The following is a 21,556-nucleotide window of genomic DNA, read 5'->3' on the forward strand; positions in this document are numbered from 1 at the left end:
TTATATGAACTTATATGCAACCAGCCCTGTTTCTGAATATTTGTATGGTTTATTTTCTGTACAATTAACTTGTTTTCAAGCTATTACAGACTCATCAACAGATGGAGGTGATCCAGGATCATCTGGATCATGCAATTTTATCAAATAAAGACATGATTGGGGACCATGTCTGTTAAATAAAATAAACTGTTGACTATATTTTTTTCATATGTCTTAAATTAAAATGTGGCGTGCACAGAAAATTTGTTTTGTGGCCGAACAAAAGTGGTTTACAATGCACTGCAACGGGTGTGGGTTGTGAAAATACAAACATTCTTGAGATTGCAAGAAAACCTTTTCATGATGAATTGTTAAAAATATTGAAACCGGTGATGGTACTTTTTGAATAAAGTAACCTAAAATCAATTTGTGGCTGGTTGCTGTACACCATCAACAATTTATTTCATCTGGACCACTTGCAGCTAGACACTGCAGTCACTGTGACTAAAGTGCTTCATAGAATCCATGTTGCATTAATTCAGATAATGCACATTTTGCAGGTTATACATAGGTATAAAGCATTTGCTGCCAATTTAAATTACAGCTGCAATTTGCCATCAACAATGGGTACAGTGAACCCAATACAAATTACTGCCCATTCATAACCGAGCACCTAAACACTGTCCCTCTTTGTCTGAATTCAGAACACGAAACCTATAATTGGATGAAGATATAACAAGTGCTGTGGGAGAGTATTTGTTATGTTTATTTAAGAACTGGAACACTACTAGAGTAAATGTGAGGAGCTGAAAGAAAAGTCTCCAGTGTGGAAAGAAACATTTGACTGATAAGGTGAAAATATATTTATAAACCATGTTTTACACAACTGACAAGAACAGACTCCCTGAAATTATTCACTTTAAGAAACAGAAAAGGTGATGCCTACCTGGCATCACTGAACTATGGCTGTTTACACACCTAATGAAAGTTAAAATGTTAGCTTACCTGTGGTATGGTTCCCAACTAAGTGCTGTGACCCACTGCTTATGTCCAATTAAATTTCGGCCGACCTGTTTTCCTGTCTGTGGATCCCACAAACAGATGTGCCCATTTTTACATGCTGAGGCCAGACGTTGACCATCTGGAGACCAAGCAATGCAAAGAACCCAGTTTTTGTGTCCTGTAAACGCATGTAATAATCACTTTTATTGTATGAAGTGACTGTAAAATGATTATAAAGTGTCTGTAACGCCAATAAAATTCAGAAAAGTAGGCTGTGAAAACGTAATGTTCATGTCTAATAAATTTAAATATACTGCTGGCCATTAAAAATGCAACACCAGGGGAAAAAAAAAAAAAAAAAAAAAAAAAAAAAAAAAAAAAAAAAAAAAACACCCTCTATAAAATTTTACAATCTACGTGTATACAGAATGGTAGAAACACAATATATGATTAAATCTGTAAGTCGTTGGAGTTATACAGGATACAGAATTTAGTTTACAGAGCTGTCAACCTTGGCAGCAATGACAGTTCTAACCCAGCTAAGTATTAAGTCAAACTGAATTTCGATGATATACAGGTATGTCCTTCCATGCTGTTGTGCCAGAGTTTACGGCTGGTGTGGGGTTATGTGCCAGTCTTTCAGCAACCAATGGCCAGACAATTTTTACTGGTTAGAGATCTGAAGAACATGACAACTATGACAATGCATGCAATTTCGCAACATTCTTTCTCCTCGGAGTCTCCATACATGGAAACATGTTTCACAATGTTGTACGCAGAAATGGGACTTTCCTGAAAAAAAGACATTATGCCACCCCAGTCCAGTACATGCCTTTTGACCTGTCACTATCTGCACATCTCTGTGTTGCCACGTCCAGGGACAATGCAACAATGGTCACTGGACTGACAGTCTGGTGTGCCAGACATCGTCCCACTGTCTATGTGGATACTTATCTTGCTGCACAAGAGCCCATTTCCTGACTCAACTAACATGACGTGGCTGTATCGCCGTGCACTGTTGAGCAAAACTTGATCATCAGACACAAGGGACCTCTGAAATCCTACATGGCATCAAGTATGGCTCTCTGAATTCCTTGATTCCATATTTGCATGATAGTAAATGATTCTGATCATGACGATGATTGGTTTAAAGGGACTAAACATTGTGGTTACTAGTCCCTAATGCACTCTAAATTCACCTGAAATAACGTGGAACAAGAAAAAGAGAACTGTCAACTCAACGGTCTGTAACCTTGTCATCATGATTTAATATCTGTGTGACAGTAGCTTAAATCATATGGTTATCCATGTCTGGAAATTTACTGTTTCTATTCTACAACAGTTTCAATTCAGATGTACATCTCGTCCACTTCTGCTTGACACAGTACAATTATTAGGTAACAATTCGTAAGGAAACGTAATGAAACATTCATGTATCACTAAGAACAGTTGTTAGTTTTAACACTTACACATTACAAAATGAAAAGGAACCCAGCATACCGTATGTACAGAACACTACTGGCGCATTATAACAGCAGCTCAATGTGGCGACCACCAACGTTATTACAGGCATCGTACCTGCAAAGCATGTTCTGGTATACCACCTGGCGTCTTTTCAATTTCTAGTGCAGTGACTAGAACTTAAGCCAGCAATTCTTCCTCTGCCTCTAAAGGAGTCTTGTAACTTAAACAAGAAATAGTCCATAGTAGTTAAATACAGTAATTGTGGCAGCAACATCGTGGGACCACCTCAATCTATCCATCTTTCACCAACATCTGTTGAGATGTTTTTGACCTGCAAGTGAGAAGTGAAGTGGTGCACATCATGCTGAAACTACACTTCCCGAAGGACATTCTGTGGCATAGCTTCCGAGAACAGGTCCAATATGTTTTGTAGGAAGACCAAATAATCAGGAACAATTAGATTGAGAGTAGCTGAAATCCCTGAACATGCACAGGATAAAAGTTTTTGTCTGCCCAGACATGGCTGATTTGTAAATTTAGAACAGTTTCTAGTGAACTTAACATTCATCTGCGAACAGAACTCTATGTAGAAACATGCACCCTTTGAAAGTGATACAGGTTTAATTGTTGCAAACACAGAATATCCAGATGATACTTTGATTAACACCCATTGCACACACAATGTTCATGTACTTGTAAATGGGTTCTCTTCAACATGATTCAGTATATCATATTCAAATGCGGGCATGCAGCATTGCTGTGGAGCACTACAGTCCTGCCTCCTCACAGTGAGGGTACCTGTTTCTGCGAGTCACTTCGTAACTTGGGCAAAAAGTTTGGGTGATTGCATGCTATGATGCAGAAAATGTTTGGGTTACAGCCAACTAGCACCTCTCCCGTTGCCTAGAGCTACACCATACACAAGAAGCATGTCTCTGTATTCCAAAATGGGTACTGAAGCATGTTTACTGTATCAGACACACACAGGCATTGAATAGGTCCCACAGTAATGCATATATTAGGTGACATCAGGTGACTGACATAGTACACATTATCCTATCTTATTGTATACCAGGACAAGCAACTATGAAACTTCTCTCTTTCCCTCAGCAGATGTGGATGCATTACACATCTGAATTGAAGCCGTTGTTGAACGGAAACTGTGTTTCTGGATGTTGATTACTATTCAAAATTATGTAGTCACTCCCCTCTAAGTCCTAGAAGCTTAAAATGGGATTGTTGGAGAATGACACAGGGTTCTGGTGGAGCTAGGGGGAAGCAATACAGTAAACCTAGTGTGGGTCCCTGGCCACTTACTGATCGGTGGCAATGAACAAGCTGACAGATTGGCCACAATGGGGGCAAAGACTCCATTCATTAGACCAGAACCTGTCCTGCCAATCACCAAGGCTATAGTCAAACTAGAACTACATAACTGGCTCAGAAGGCAGCACATGGAATACTGGACCAAGGTCTACAAACAAGAACATGGTAAGGTTTTAAAAGAAGCTCTGCAATACTGGGCTTGAACAGGGAAGAGATTAACCTCATGGTTGGACTGATGACCAGGCATGGGAATTTCAAAAAACACCTACATACACATGTAGGATCTGTGATGAGAGTGAAGAAACTGCATCACACCTAATCTTCAAATGCACAGCACTGGAGAGCAAGAGAGAGAGAATTTTTGGGACAACTAGATCTGAAGATTTATGTCTAATGAAAAACTGGTAAAGGGAGTCCTTGCACTATTTAAGGGCATTGGTTGGCTTCATTAGATATACAGGGAGTGATACCTCACAATAAACTCGGTTTCAGTGCAGGCAGTGGCAGGTTAGACCAAAGCTGTTTTAGCTTCCCTAACAAAATCAAATCAAGTCAATGTGAACTAAAACTGTAAACAACAGAAGTGCATTCGACCAGCCAGTTGTGGGCAAGCAGTATTAAATAGGGGATTGGCGGTCATAGTGCATCAACGTAATTGCAGTACGAATCACAATGGAGCTATGAACTCAAAATCAAGTGTTCATGAAATGTTTCAAAGTGTTTTGAAGAACAGAAAAGTGTATACAAAGTTTGTCCCACGCAGTTTGACCCAATGACGAAAAGAACAACACATAGACACCAGCAGAAACTTGACTGAAACGAAAAACAAGGGTAGTTTCTTCAAGAAAAACATCACAGGTGACAGGACTTGGTGTTATCAATATGAACCTAACATAAAATGCAAAATTGTGTACTGGGTCTCTGATGGTTCTCCATAACCAATGGAGATGCACATGTGATGTTCAGGTTGAAGAATATCCCAAAGGATGACTTTTCTCACAGTTTCACATGGATATATGAACACTGTGTGCAATGCACTACACAGAGCATCTGAAATACAAAAACCATCATCTTAAATTCTCTTTGTGTTTTTATTAATCCAGTCTCTAAACTTTCTGGACTGAAGGAGTATTTAAGATTTCAAGAAAAACTTTGTTAATTTCTTTACCTTTCTGAGACTGCAATTAATGTTTTTTTTTTTTTTTTTTTTTTTTTGCGTATTTCGACGTCTGTTGTCTTAAAATCTGTTGCAATATTTTCTTATGCATCCTGTTTTATAACCCTGTTCTTAAAATCCACATTTTCATGTCCTGCACTACAGGAAAGCACTCCAATTTCTAAATTAAGAATTATGTTATTTCACTGGTCCATAAGCATTTCTCACTTTTCAACGCTGACATTTTCATATCAGTACTGAACACACAAAAGAGTGAGGAGGAGGAGGAGGAGGAGGAGGAGGAGGAGGAGAGAGGTGTTTAATGTCCTATTGACAATGAGGTCATTAGTGATGGAACACAAGCTCGGGGAAAGAAAGGGAAGGAAATCAGCCATGCCCTTTCCAAGGAACCATCCTGACATTTGCTTGAAGTGATTTAGGGAAATCACTGAAAACGTAAATCAGGATGGTCGGCCGCAGGTTTGAATCATCATCCTCCTGAATGCAAGTCCAGTGTGCTAACCACTGCACCACCCCACTAGGTGAACACACAAAACTTCTGCAAGTGAGAGAAACACTTAGAGCAACTGACAAGTGACTGCAGCAAGACGCACAAAACTCTTTCCATTAACTTGCAGAAGTTGAATAATTATTGCTAGTAGTATTTCCACATCAATGGTTTAGCAGAAGCAGCTTCCAAATGTGACTTGCGTATGTTTACCCTCTGTTGGCCACATTCCTCTAAGTAGTACTGAATTCCTCACAAATCTGACTGAATTAAGTTTTCCTTCGCTATCTTGGAACACAATGAAAGCATACAAGCACCAGTTGTATAACAAAACACTGAAACAGCTGCAATTTTACATGAGTAACCAAAGACATCAAGGAAATGCTGCCAATTCTGTTACGATTACACAAACGCCCTTAATTTAAGCTACAACACAATATGTACTATGACGATTCAATCGTTTATAATACCTTTACATGTATAATGAGGTGTCTGAGTATGAATATCCCAAAAACGAACTGTTGTGTCTCCTGAGCCACTTGCTAAGTACTTTCCATCTGGACTGAAGCTGGCTGATATCACTGCTTCTGCATGTCCTGGTAATGAACTGTAAAAAAAAAAAAAGTTCAGTTACACAGAAGACAAAATTATATTAAAAAAATTGTGCTGTGTAGCCTGTTATATGCACCGAATTATATTACCTTGTGCATCGTGTAACAGCCCGAACTCTGAAAATTGCTTGCTGCTGATAGACTATGTCTATCACATTCTCTGTAATCTGAATATCATCACTCAATGTATCCTGTAATGATGTTTTAACTTCCTTTTCATTAACAAAGAAAATGTATGGAGTATGTTCATCCTGCAAGAAAATGTCAAGATATGTTATCTCTTAAATAATATTTGTGTAGTATTTGCAACAGCTTTTTCCATCTTCCATTCAGTTCTTTAATCAGTAAACTGTTTAGTAATTATCTGTTATTCATACTATCAACTGCATTATGTCTGTCATTTCCTTTTCTTTATATTCAAAAATAGTTCACAAAATAAAGAACAACTTTTACACTGTTATGTACAAGAATACACATGATACATTTCTGAACCTATCAACTGTACAACAATCAGAAGTAAGAAATGAAATGTCTCAGCATCTGATATTACAGTGAAAGCATGGTAACAGTGACCCATGCATACTGGACCTTCAAAGGACTGTTCTCAAAAGCAGAAGTCTGATGCCCTGAGTTCCAAAGCTAAACAACAATGGTTTAATATACGGAGTAATATTCTGACCCAGTAGGACTGATGAGAGGGAGCCTGTGACTGCCTGTACAGAAACCACAATCTACATCTAGTACCATGTTCAAGAAAAGCTCCCCTCCCCCTTCCCAATTAGTACCCAGATGACTGACATTTGGGGAGAGGGGTTAGAGGTAGCAAATAAAGGGTTGAACGGGGCATGTGGCAGGGTAGACCTCATAATGGGGAGGGGGGAGGGGGGTAGCGACTTGGGAGGTTGAGGCTGGTGATTACACTTTTGGGGGAAGTTGTCAGGGACACACTGGTGATAGGTTACTGAGTGGGCTAACGTTGTTGTTGTTGTTTTGTGGTCTTCAGTCCTGAGACTGGTTTGATGCAGCTCTCCATGCTACTCTATCCTGTGCAAGCTTCTTCATCTCCCAGTACCTACTGCAGCCTACATCCTTCTGAATCTGCTTAGTGTAGTCATCTCTTGCTCTCCCTCTACGGATTTTACCCTCCACGCTGTCCTCCAATACTAAACTGGTGATCCCTTGATGCCTCAGAACATGTCCTACCAACCAATCCCTTCTTTTGGTCAAGTTGTGTCACAAACTCCTCTTCTCCCCAATCATATTCAATACTTCCTCATTAGTTATGTGATCTACCCATCTAATCTTCAGCATTCTTCTGTAGCACCACATTTCGAAAGCTTCTATTCTCTTCTTGTCCAAACTATTTATCGTCCATGTTTCACTTCCATACATGGCTACACTCCAAACAAATACTTTCAGAAAAGACTTCCTGACACATACATCTACGCTCGATGTTAACAAATTTCTCTTCTTCAGAAACACTTACCTTGCCATTGCCAGTCTACATTTTATATCCTCTCTACTTCGACCATCATCAGTTATTTTGCTCCCCAAATAGCAAAACTCCTTTACTACTTTAAGTGTCTCATTTCCTAATCTAATTCCCTCAGCATCACCCGACTTAATTCGACTACATTCCATTAGCCTCGTTTTGCTTTTGTTGATGTTCATCTTATATACTCCTTTCAAGACACTGTCCATTCCGTTCAACTGCTCTTCAAAGTCCTTTGCTGTCTCTGACAGAATTACAATGTCATCGGCGAACCTCGAAGTTTTTATTTCTTCTCCATGGATTTTAATACCTACTATGAATTTTTCTTTTGTTTCCTTTATTGCTTGCCCAATATACAGATTGAATAACATCGGGGAGAGACTACAACCCTGTCTTACTCCCTTCCCAACCACTGCTTCCCTTTCATGTCCCTCGACTCTTATAACTGCCATCTGGTTTCTGTACAAATTGTAAATAGCCTTTCGCTCCCTGTATTTTACCCCTGCCACCTTTAGAATTTGAAAGAGAGTATTGCAATCAACTTTGTCAAAAGTTTTCTCTAAGTCTACAAATGTTAGAAATGTAGGTTTGCCTTTCCTTAATCTTTCTTCTAAGATAAGTCGTAAGGTCAGTATTGCCTCACGTGTTCCAGTATTCCCCGAGGTCGGCTTCTACTAGTTTTTCCATTCGTCTGTAAAGAATTCGTGTTAGTATTTTGCAGCTGTGGCTTATTAAAATGATAGTTCAGTAATTTTCACACCTGTCAACACCTGCTCTCTTTGGGATTGGAATTATTATATTCTTCTTGAAGTCCGAGGGTATTTCGCCTCTTTCATACATCTTGCTCACCAGATGGTACAGTTTTGTCAGGACTGGCTCTCCCAAGGCCGTCAGTAGTTCCAATGGAATGTTGTCTACTCCGGGGGCCTTGTTTCGACTCAGGTCTTTCAGTGCTCTGTCAAACTCTTCGCGCAGGATCTTATCTCCCATTTCATCTTCATCTACATCCTCTTCCATTTCCGAAATATTGTCCTCAAGTACATCACCATTGTATAGACCCTCTATATACTCCTTCCACCTTTCTGGTTTCCCTTCTTTGCTTAGAGCTGGGTTTCCATCTGAGCTCTTGATGTTCATACAAGTGGTTCTCTTATCTCCAAAGGTCTCTTTAATTTTCCTGTAGGCAGTATCTATCTTACCCCTAGTGAGATAAGCTTCTACATCCTTACATTTGTCCTCTAGCACTTCCTGTCGATCTCGTTTTTGAGACGTTTGTATTCCTTTTTGCCTGCTTCATTTACTGCATTTTTATATTTTCTCCTTTCATCAATTAAATTCAATATTTCTTCTGTTACCCAAGGATTTCTACTAGCCCTCGTCTTTTTACCTACTTGATCCACTGCTGCCTTCACTACTTCATCCCTCAAAGCTACTCATTCTTTTTCTGTATTTCTTTCCCCCGTTCTTGTCAATTGTTCCTTTATGCTCTACCTGAAACTCTGTACAACCTCTGGTTCTTTCAGTTTATCCATGTCCCACCTCCTTAAATTCCCACCTTTTTGCAGTTTCTTCAGTTTTAATCTACAGGTCATAACCAATAGACTGTAGTCAGAGTCTACATCTGCCCCTGGAAATGTTTTACAATCTAAAACCTGGTTCCTAAATCTCTGTCTTACCATTATGTAATCTATCTGAAACCTGTCAGTATTTCCAGGGTTCTTCCATGTATACAACCTTCTTTCATGATTCTTAAACCAAGTGTTAGCTATGATTAAGTTATGCTCTGTGCAAAATTCTACCAAGCGGCTTCCTCTTTCATTTCTTAGCCCCAATCCATACCCACCTACTACGTTTCCTTCTCTCCCTTTTCCTACAATCGAATTCCAGTCACCCATGACTATTAAATTTTCGTCCCTTCACTATCTGAATAATTTCTTTTATTTCATCATACATTTCATTACTTCGTCATCTGCAGAGCTAGTTGGCATATAAACTTGTACTACTGTACTAGGTGTGGGCTTCGTATCTATCTTGGCCACAATAATGCGTTCACTATGCTGTTTGTAGTAGCTTACCCGCATTCCTATTTTCCTATTCATTATTAAACCTACTCCTGCATTACCACTAATTGATTTTGTGTTTATAACCCTGTAGTCACCTGACCAAAAGTCTTGTTCCTCCTGCCACCGAACTTCACTAATTCCCACTATATCTAACTTTAACCTATCCATTTCCCTTTTTAAATTTTCTAACCTACCTGCCCGATTAAGGAATCTGACATGCCACGCTCCGATCCGTAGAACATCAGTTTTCTTTCTCCTTATAACAACATCCTCTTGAGTAGTCCCCACCCGGAAATCCGAATGGGGGACTATTTTACCTCCGGAATATTTTACCCAAGAGGACGCCATCATCATCTAATCATACAGCAAAGCTGGATGCCCTCGGGAAAAATTACGGCCGTAGTTTCCCCTTGCTTTCAGCCGTTCGCAGTACCAGCACAGCCAGGCCGTTTTGGTTATTGTTACAAGGCCAGATCAGTCAATCATCCAGGCTGTTGCCCTTGCAACTACTGAAAAGGCTGTTACCACTCTTCAGGAACCACACGTTTGTCTGCCCTCTCAATAGATACCCCTCCGTTGTGGTTGCACCTAGGGTACGGCTATCTGTATCACAGAGACACGCAAGCCTCCACACTAACGGCAAGGTCCATGGTTCATGGGGGGGGGCTAACATAATTACCCAAATTATCTTGCCACCTATGGAAGCTGTGCATGGGCTGGCGCTGGCAACTGCACAGGCCTTAATGCTGGGGCGTGCACAGGCTTAACACTGAGGGCTGCATGGACTTACTGTTGGTTGTGATACATGGCTGGCAGTGATGGTCGTCTACCGTGGTCGTATCTGAGACGTGTCATTCTTTAGTTGTTGTGGCCAGTGTGTATTTTTGTGCCACTGATTGCTCATGCCTGGTAGCCACTTACACCATCTTACCCCCTCTATGAGCCATGTCAACAACCCCTTCGGCCCACCCCCCTCTATGGCACCAGAACAATGAACCTATATGGTAATACTTCCAGTTTTCTTTCCAATATCCTTGAATTTTGCTTCCAACTCACAATACAACACTGGACTGTAAAAAATGGTTGTACTTCAGAGGATTCCTGTAGTTGAAACACCTTTTGTCAAAGAGTCAACCTGTTCATTAAAATATATTCATTTAAGAGTTGATACAAAAGAGTTTAAATTATTCCTTAGCAGTAATTTTCCAGTCTCCTGCATGATGTCCACAATAAAACAGTTCATTTTAGTATCAACTCTGGATTTTCTGTTGACTTAGTACACCCTTGAAATCAGTAATGAGTAATATTTTGAGAAATCCTACATTGCCTCCTCAAAATCAGTGCTTCTTTTGCATAATCTCTACTGCAAATATGGGAGTTTTATTCAGAAATAATCCCAACTATGGCCATCTACAGTAAGGAAAATTCAAGTGTATTCCTGCAATAACCGCACAGCTCAATTTAACATGCCTTCAATATCAACATGTACTTTCTCTCGTGGATGATCGGGGTTGTGTCCTGGAGCTCACCAATGCATCCGAGCTTGCAAGTGGTTGGAAGGTTTGGACCACATGTTACATACCTGTGTCAATTCCTGAGTAATATAGAATATACCTCATCAACACCATCATATTTTTTATTTGCCTGTCTTTTGGGACTTTATGGCACACAATAGCTAAGGACATCAGCATTTAAATCACGAAGTAAAGTGAAGTGTCTTCTAGGGAATGCCTTGAAGTTAACAGACACACAGGATGCCCAACTGTATTAGCAGGTGAGTAAAACTATAGTGCCTAGTAATAGTGAGTCTGGAGCACTAGTTAACAAGCAACAAACATAGTGCCCACAACTGAAAATTAAATCTCCTTCACACTGTTGCTATGGTGAGCTTAGAGTAGAATGTCACCAACAAGAGTTAGGTATCATGTCGCATTTTGAGTCCTTTCATAAACAATGCTTAAGATAGAACTGTGCAACAAATTGACACTACAGAATTTAGCTTTGGCATGCTACTGTAGAAGTTGGCACCATAACAGCTGAGTACAAAATACATGCATTTCATGTTTGCATATTTTTTTAGTGGTGGGGCACATGTGACAAATTCTCTTCACATTTGTAGATTTTTGGCTTTATTCCATTATATTTCACTGATTTTATCAAAAGTTGTGTGTGTCATGACAAAACATGCATTTGCAATTGTTTAAGAAAGCCACACAAAAACATACTATATTTTCAGTTGCAAAACTAAATTTGGGGTTTCTCCAATTTTTGCAACAGTATCTTCATTCACACACATGGTCTCCCCAATGCCAATTTATAATTATGAGATGAAAGATATATTTCTGATAATTTTCAGAAGCTTACAATTTTCATGCACACCAAACTGTAGTCACCTAGGAATGCACATGTTGCAAGGTCACCTCACCATTGTGCTGAGCAGGACATAGCGACTGCTGGCTACTACATCTCCTCTATGCATCGCGCACTGTGCTCTGTGGGTCTGATGCCCACCAACCTGTGCCAACCTCACATGGGTACAAGCCTACTATAATATAAGGGGCAGTCAAACAAAAATCGAAAAAAAAAAAAACTTTTTATTGTTTCAAAAGCAACTGTCACAACCCTTAATACATTTTTGCCACTGTGAGACAAGACAGTCAATGACTTAATGGAAAAATGTTTGCAACTGTCTACAGAACCATGATTGCACCCAACCACAACTATCTGTCACAAAGAAATGTGTGTTAAATACTGGTCCAGAGAGCTTGAACACTTCTGGACAAGGATGGCCTCACCAAAGAATTACAGTACCAGTTAACAGTATTCTGAAGAAATGGGTACTCAAATCATCAAACTGAACAGCCACTGCAATAAAAATCAAGTATGCCTGAGAAAGGGATTGAGGCAGAGACTGAAGAAGAGAAGCCAAAAATCGCTTATCTACCTTACGGTGGACCACTATCTGGGAAGATCAACTGCTACTGGAGTGAATTTCACTCCCTTCAACTAAAATAAAAAGTATTCTTTGTAATGTTAAAGACAATCTAGGTCTCCAAAAGCTGGGTGTGCATCATGTTCCAGCAAATGTGGCACATCTTATGTGGTGCATGCTATCAGAAACGTTGAGGAGAGATGAAAAGAAGATCAGTGACACATTCGACTAAAAGAACCAAGAAAATCAGCTGTTGCCAAGCCCTGCCTCAAATATAATCAGGATATAAAATACAATGAGAGCAGTGAGGACTTCATCAAAACAAAGACCTAATAAAACAGAATTAAGGTTACAATTTAAGCAACACTGTGTCTGGCACTGAAATTTTTACTATCTTACTGGACATCACATCTGCCAAAGAAAGAAAACACTGACAAAGAAATATACCCCAAGTGTCAAAAAACAATCTTGATGAAACTTGGCAGGTGTGCAGAGAGGGCAAAACAATACAAAAGCTGAAGTGTTTAATTCCATTTTAAATGCCCCCATTTAATTCTAATACCACTGAGAAGATGAGTGAAATAGTTATTAGTGTCAGTGGTGCTGAGAAACAGTTGAAATCTTGCTACCCTCTATTTCAGTTCACCAAAAACATAATTTGGCATATTAGGTTTGGAGGGTATATCTTTCAAACTATAATACATTAAAATGTTTCACATATAAACAGTTCTCTTTGAAAAGACTTACCAATGCAATGAAATATGCCTGATACAAATCATGATATTAAGATGGTCACCCATGACAATCTGAATCCTGCTGGATTTTCTTTTATATAGTGTTCTCTGACATGTATATTATGTACAGAAATTTTGTTCATTTTATGTGCACAGTGCAAGAAAAGTTATGTTTTAAGCATATGTTTAAGGATTATTTTATTGTAATGCTGTATCATAATAAAAAGTTAGTTATTTTCAATTAACATAGCCTAATACAAATATGAGGAATGGTAAAAAGAGACAAAAATGAATGTAAAACGCAAAATAACAAAGTTAAAACACGATACAAATATAAGTACAATAAATATTCAGACTAATAAGGAATGTTTCAATATTTTCCATCAGGTATGTTGACAATACTTGGGCAGCACAATGTCTTCAGCTTATTTTCCAAAAACGGTATATCAGAAACCAGGTTTATTACACACGGATGTGTGTAGTGCATGTAGCTTGTATGATTCTTTAATTTGTGTTGTAGCAAAAGTTTTCATTTTTCAAAATTAATTAATGAAAATGGGTTATATTGTGAAATTTTACATTATTAAAAAATTCCACTACATTGGTTTCTAGAATGTTAATTACGTATCAAGATTTATACAGGGTGTTTGGAAATTTCTGTTACAAATTTCTAGGACTTGTAGAGGGGAGCGAGTGCATAATATTTTGAATAGGAACCCATGTCTGGAATTGTATCGTTTCCATTCTATGACAATTTCAATTCAGATGTTTTACTCATCCACTTCTACGTGAGCAACTGAATTAGGCTCATGCGGTACAAACATTAGGTAACAATTAAAAAGAAAACATAACAGAACAACATTTTATCACTTAAGCACATTTGTTTGTATTAACACTTATGTATTACATGTTTACATTATTCCAAAGCAAAAAAGAGCCCAGTATACTGTACGTTACAAGTCTGCCACAGAGTGGCTAAAAGTGGGCAGTCCAGCAAGAGGTGGACGACTGTCATATGTGAGCCACAGCAACATTGAGGTGGGTCCACGCTATGGAGGAGGTAACCATGTGTGAGCCATGTATGGCCAATGCAGAGCTGACAAAGGACAAATAGAGATTTAACATCCATAACCCCTTGTGGGGTAGCACCACACATATTCCACACATTCACCTTCTCCTTAATGACACACAGTTTGTTGTGCATACCGTTATGCCACTCCGTCTTCCACAGCCAAACAACCTTGCAGCATAAGATGGAATCCAAGTCAGTTCCAGAGATGCCCATCTTCAGGAGTGGTTTCTGCATAGCCTGTTTGGCCAGCCAGTCAGCAAGGTCATTACCCGGGATTCCGACATGTCCTGGGGTCCACACAAACACCACTGAACAACTGGACCGTACCAGTGCAGAGATGAACTCCTGGATATTCACTACCAAAGCATGGCGAGGGTAGCACTGGTCGATAGCCCATAAGATGCTCGGGGAGTCAGAATAGAGAAGAAACGATTCACCAGAACAGGAACAGATGTACTGAAGTGTACAAGATATGGCCAAAAGCTCTGCAGTGAATACACTGCAGCCGGTAGGCAAGGAAAACTGTTCAATATGGTCTTTGTGGACACAGGCAAAGCCAACATTACCATCAACCATTGAGCCGCCGGTGTAAACAACTTCATAGCCGTGGAACACGTCAACAATCGAGAGGAAGTGACAGCAGAGAGCGCCATGCAAATGTTCCAGACAAATCTTCAGCCGTGGTGTACACCATAGAGGTATACTTGAATGGACGTCAAGTAGAGGTGGTAAAGGGAAGGGGCACCACGTGGGGTAGGTTCAATGGTGACAGCAGAAGTGAAGGCTACCCAGTCTGCCTTGTTCAACGCCCATCTAGGTTGGCGTCCTTAGGCATGATACCGTGGGAGTGATGCCAGGGGAGTGACAGGAAGATGGGGAAGTGGTCACTATCATACAGGTCATCCAGTGGATACATGGGAGGACTCCTAGGTTGGAAATTGATAAATCAATGGCCGAGTAAATACCACGAGCCACACTGAAAATCTGGAGGCCCAGTATTCAAGAGGCAGAGGACGTGTTGGGACAGTAAATTTTTGACATCTCTGCCACAGCTAGTAAGCATGGTGCTACCCCAAAAAAGGTTATGGGTGTTAAAATCTCTCAAAAGTAGAAAAGGTTTAGGGAGTTGATCAATCAGTGCAGCCAATACGTTCAGGGGTATCACACCATCTGGAGGGAGATATACTTTGCAGACAGTTATTTCCTGCATAATCCGTATCCTGACAGCCACAGCTTCAACAGGAGTTTGAAGGCATACAGGGTCACTACATACCGAGTTCAGGACATAAAACGCAAACTCCACCTGACACACTATTATATTCGCTACGGTTCTTGTAATATCCCCTGTAGCCACAAAGGACAGGGGTCCACATTGCCGGGAACCAGGTTTGCTGGAGGGCAATGCAGAAAGCATGTGTAAAGCTTAACAGCTGCCATAGCTCAGGCAGGTGGAGGTAAAAACTGCCACAATTCCACTGGAGGATGACATGATTACGAGACTGGGAAGGTATGAAACATTCAATGAGATAGTCTATGCCTCAGGGTCACCTGCTGCCACCGACTTAATTCCTGAGCAAGCTATATCCATTGTGTCTGAGTGTCTGGCAAGATCTAGATCCTCAACAGATGCCAGAAACTTCAACTCATCCTCAGATACAGAGCTTGTAGGCAGCAGTAGTGAGGGTGCCACTGCAATTCCCTTGGTCTTGCTTCTGGATTTCTCTTTCTGATCCTTGGGTTTCTCTGGCTGGGTTTAACTGATTCAGTCTTCGGGACTGAGGATAATCGTGAAGCCCTATGACCAGCTGCTTTTGGGCGCTTCACAGCCATTGGCAGGTGTCATCTTTCCCACAAGCAGGAACCTGGGAAGCGAATGACCCAAGGGTCCCCTTCCTAGCGAAAGGTGCTGAAGAAGCTGAGAAGTGGGGACTGGTGTCCCCGATGGTTGGGGGCACAGTGCTCCTGAGGTAGGTGGTAGGTGGTGCAGGAGCAACAGGGAGGGAAGTGCCTCCAACCATGAAACTGGGCAAGTGCAGTCTTCCGGCTATGAGAGCCGACTGGAACTTGCGGAATTGATGGGGCTACAACTGTTCTCATAGCGGCAGCATAAGAGGTGGTCATAGCCACAGGATGTAGGCGCTCAAATTTCCTCTTGGCCTTTGTGTACGTCAGTCGGTCCAGGGACTTTTATTCCATAATTTCCCTTTCTCACTGTAAAACCATGCAGTCTGGTGAGCAAGGGGAATGATGCTCTCCGCAAGTGACACAGATGGGAGGCAGGGAACATGGAGTATTGGGATGGGATGGATGTCCACAGTCTTGACGAGAAGACATATGGTCAAACTTCCAGCACTTAAAGCACCACATTGGGAGAGGGATATAGGGCTTGACATCATAGCGGCAACCATCACCTTGACCTTCTTGGGTAATGTGTCACCCTCAAAGGCCAAGATGAAGGCACTGGTGGCAACCTGATTATTCCTCGAACCCCCATGGACGCGCCGATCGAAATGAACTCCTCGTTGCTCTAAGTTGGCATGCAGCTCGTCGTCAGACTGCAATAGAAGGTCCCTGTGGAATATAATACCCTAGACCATATTTAAGCTCTTATGAGGTGTGATGGAAACATCCCCAAGCTTGTCACAAGCGAGTAATGCCCATGACTAGGCAGACAATGTCATTTTTATCAAGACTGACCCTAACCGCATTTTGGACAAGCCTTCCACCTCCCCAAACTTGTCCTCTAAATGCTCTAGAAAAAACTGAGGCTTCAACGAGTCAAAGGAGACCCCACCAGCTCTTGTACATACAAGGTACCGGGGCGAATATGGTTTACTGCCATCCTTAGCCTGGCATGCCTCCAATGGTGTGGCCAGGGTGGGGAACGATTTAGGATCATACTTCCTTGCATTGTACTGATACTTGGAACACTTGGAGACTGCTGGCGTTAGATCACGAGCAAGTAATGACGTGGTACACTACATCGTGTGTCATCCACCCTCTCCAACCAGGGGCCCTCCCCATGGACGTCACACCACGCACAGCAAAGGCCACCTGGCAGGATGGCCATTGTTGGGAGTCCCGATACCCCAGGGCGACTGGCATCTATTTCTTGGTATAGATGGGGAGTTAACGGCGCAGGCATCAGCAGAGCGATCCCTGTGTAGTCAGGATGCTACAACCAACAGGGCACACGGCGGCTCCACCACAATGGACTGGCTACCATACTGGATAGGTGCAAAGAATTCCATGGTCCTCGTTGGTGCAGAAAATGACATTGCATAGGGTGGAGGAAAACACACCCAGGAAGGTGTCCTCGCTCAAGAGATGGAGGATGAGCGGGACTGCAATGCCACGACAAGAAAGTGGGCTTAGGATCTCAATGCATGATGGACACAATGCACCATATAAGGCACCCTTCCCCAATTGGCTTGCTCTTTGGGAAAATTTTGAAAAATGGAGGTCAAACCCTACAGGGGATCATGACTTAAAGGCCAAAAGGTGCGAGACTCCTTTTAGACAGGCCGGAATACCCTGGGCCTATTCTAGCCCCCTGGCCAGCAGGGGGGAAATGGAGGGAAAGAAATGTATACATGCCTCTGAGCAAGTCCTAATTTCTCTTATCTTACTTTCATGGACCTTATGTGAACTATACATTGAAGGCAATAGAATCGTCTTGCAGTCAGTTTCAGAAGCCAGTTCTCTACATTTTCTCAAAAGTGTTTTGCGACAGGAACATTTTCTTCCCTCCAGGGATTCCTATTTGAGTTCACAAAGCATATCCATAATACTCACATGTTGACTGAACCTGCCAGTAACAAATCTAGCAGCCTGCCTCTGAATTGCTTTGATGTTTTCCTTTAACAAAACTTGGTGAGGATCACAGACACCAGAGGAGTACTCGACAATGGGTTTCAACAGATGAACTACAACTACCCATAATTCTCTCAAAACACAGTCCACTATTAGTCTTCCCTACTACGGTCCTTATGTGCTCACTCCATTTAATACTGCTTTGCATCATCATGCCTAGATATTTAATCAACATGACTGTGTCATGAAGCACACTACTAATGCTGTATTAGAAAATTATGATTTTTTTTTCTGCTCATCTATATTAATTAAGGAACAACCAGCTGTACTGCATGTTGCCTATGCCACTTTCTATGGATTTATGGCCACACTGAGAAATACCTAGGCAAGTTTAGTACCATGGAGGGACCTAACAACACTGGACAGGAATTTCCTAGCATTACTTACTACCTCACACTTTCCAGAGGGTCAGGCCCAGCTAGTCACAGTATATCCTACAAAGCTGATAAATATGGCTTCGAGATCTGTTCCACACAGAGATACCCATATTATGAGTGTACTTGGGAAGAGATGGCAGGTAAATATGAATGCTTCCTAAGGGTAGGCTCACATTGGCTCTTCTTGGTAGCAGTCCTGGCAGCCTTTATCTGCACAAGCTATGACCTGGGACATTAATAAAAAGGCTATGGTTATAGCTACAAGTACGAATTCTAACAATCAATGACAGTCAATGCAGCACAACTGGTCCCTCTTTTTGCCAACCTGCCACCATTACCGGAACCACATCCAAGAATACCACCTATGCACTGTCCTTTCCATCAGACCTTCCTTTCGGAGTCCTACCTAACAACAGGCACTGTCTACTGCCAAATGAAGCAGAGAGTCACACAGATCCTGTCCCTACTAGCCTTCCACTTGGCAAGCCTATACCATTAGTGTCAGCACCGGTGAGGAAGCAGCTGAGCTGTTGCAAACGGAATCCTATGAATATCATGAGTCAGTGGCTAAGATAATGTTTCTGAAATGAACTGTGAAAGTCAACTACTTTCAGGTGCAACTGCAGAAAGAATTCACACAGCCAAATTCTTCTGAGAGAGGAAGAGTACACTTTGGCACGTGTGATATTTGGAGCAGTCACTCAATGAACCCCCTCTGGCACATAAAAATACTGGCATCCGGCCAGACTGCGACCAAATCAATGAGTCATCGAGTCTGTGCCCACTGTGCCCCACCACCACATGACCGTCATCCTGGCACGACCATCTGCCAAGAGGAGGAGATTAGTGTTTAACATCCTGTTGACAACTAGGTCATTAAAGAAGAAACTGCCACGTGGTCCAGGTGCAGCATTGATGGGCAGAAGGTCCAATTGAGGTTCTGCCCTCTCACATTGAAGCCATCTATCAGTCGATCTCATTCAGGTTTGAGTATGAATGGCACACCTCATCTCACAGCTGAGTCAATGCCACCAGTCGTCTGAGAATGTACACGTCGTAAGGTCACACGCCACCGTGCTGACCTACGTGTTGGGACTGTTGGCTGCACCTCTTTTATGAATCATGCATCGTGGTCTGTGGGTTCAATGCCCACTACCCGGTACCCGCCTGATGAGGGCATTAGCCTACCATTATGAACTGTAAATAAAAGGTTTCGGCATTATGAAGCTGCTTGTGACTTTCCCTGCCCACCAACATCCACCAGGGGACTCCTACACATTGACAGACCTATCTCTATGAGGATCTTCACACTGAAATTCGTACCCCTGAGCATGAAACAGTTATAGCAATAATGAATGGTAAAGTGCGCAGGGCAACTAAAACAAGTATAAAGATTTGTATATTATGTAAACAAGATAAAGAGACCATAGTGTTACTTCTCAAGAAGGAAAATGAAACATTTAGTGGGCAGGAGCAAATAGGGAAACTTTAGAAGAATATTTTATTTCAAGCACAAGTTTTCTGCAGGACTATTTATTATTTCTTTTTTACTTATCTATCTATCTATTTATTTATTAGTAGTGACAAGTCACACAAAAAGCTCATTTTAGCAGTTTGTCACTATCAAGTGTACGTCTTAGTTGGTATGGCACTGTCCATAATGTGTTATAGAGTGTAAATGTCAGTTGTCTTTTCTTACGATACAATCACATTATTTATATGTTTACTTTTTATTTGCGTGATTTTGTAAAGTTATTTTTTGACAGCTTCAGTGAAAAAACTACTTTACAGGATCACACAAATAAAAAGTAAACATACAAATAAGAATATTATATCATAACAAAAAGACAACCGACATTTACACTCAGATGCCGTACAGACCAGTCATACCAGCTAAGACGTACACTCAATATTGACAAATCACCCAAATGAGCTTGTTGTGTGACTTATCACTAGGAGTAAATAAACAAAGAGTGCAAAAAATACTTGTACTTAAAATAAAACATGTCATTCTTCGAACACATGCAAGCTGCCAGCACAATGGAAAGTCAATTCTAGAAGAATAATAGACCAAGGACTTGAGAGAACTATACCTAGTTGTGGGACACATCATGTTATATGGTCTCTGGAAAGAAACAGCAACTACTGCACAGCAGGGCTATAAGGAGCTGCTAAATGAAACATGTTTATCCATAGAACAACGACAACCACACCACAATCTTATCGAAATACCTCTCACTAAAACCTAATGCATGTTCCTGCTATGTAAAGGTTGTCTGGCACCAAAGTTAGTATCCAGTTGCTTGTGGTACACATTTCCTATAATTCACATTTGGCAATTGCCTTATCTACCATACACCTGCTATGCAAGCCTCTACTATTTCTTTCTGTTGAATGCACTGAGGGTACATTTGGAACTTATGTTTATACTAGCTGTCTTCTCCTGGATGCCTCAACACTTAATAGCTGGCCACACAGGAGCAGATTTCTGAAACAGGACAGAACCATGGGCCATTTACATGGATATTTTTGACAGAACTGGTCTGCCGATCTAACCAGCAGGGACCATCTTTTGTATCTAGTCTCTCAAATCTTCCCAGAGGCCAGCTGTCTTCAAGTATGCTGTAAATCAAACGATTTTCACGATTCACCCATGGGCCTATGACTGTGGTGCTTCACCAAAGGTACATGGCACACTGCAGTGTTTTAGACATTTTATTGCCATATATTTCTGGATTATGAAACTTGTTTCTATCACTGACGGGAAGTTAGAATTGACCATAATATGAAAAAAATTGTGGCATCGCCAACAATTTTTACACTATGTATTCATATATTTCTTGACAGAAAAATTGCACAAAATCGGTCAAAAATGTATTTCCGAAAGACAATATTCCATATACAGGGTGTTACAAAAAGGTACAGCCAAACTTTCAGGAAAAATTCCTCACACACAAAGAAAGAAAA

At 41.1% G+C, this 21,556-nt stretch overlaps 1 protein-coding gene across 1 annotated transcript in view; it reads right to left on the reverse strand.

Moving 5' to 3' along the window:
* The window catches only part of LOC126272872 (notchless protein homolog 1), a 72,887-nt gene that overhangs the window by 40,090 nt on the left and 11,241 nt on the right, over window positions 1–21,556 (reverse strand). Inside the window, exons 2-4 of the mRNA XM_049976100.1 lie at window positions 6,137–6,297; window positions 5,906–6,042; window positions 985–1,159 (exon numbers count right to left, since the gene is read on the reverse strand). Of these exons, the coding sequence (XP_049832057.1) occupies window positions 985–1,159; window positions 5,906–6,042; window positions 6,137–6,297 (473 nt within the window). The remainder of the gene's footprint in view (window positions 1–984; window positions 1,160–5,905; window positions 6,043–6,136; window positions 6,298–21,556) is intronic.

The sequence above is a fragment of the Schistocerca gregaria genome, chromosome 1 (assembly GCF_023897955.1).
Source record: "Schistocerca gregaria isolate iqSchGreg1 chromosome 1, iqSchGreg1.2, whole genome shotgun sequence".
NCBI classification, from domain to species: domain Eukaryota; kingdom Metazoa; phylum Arthropoda; class Insecta; order Orthoptera; family Acrididae; genus Schistocerca; species Schistocerca gregaria.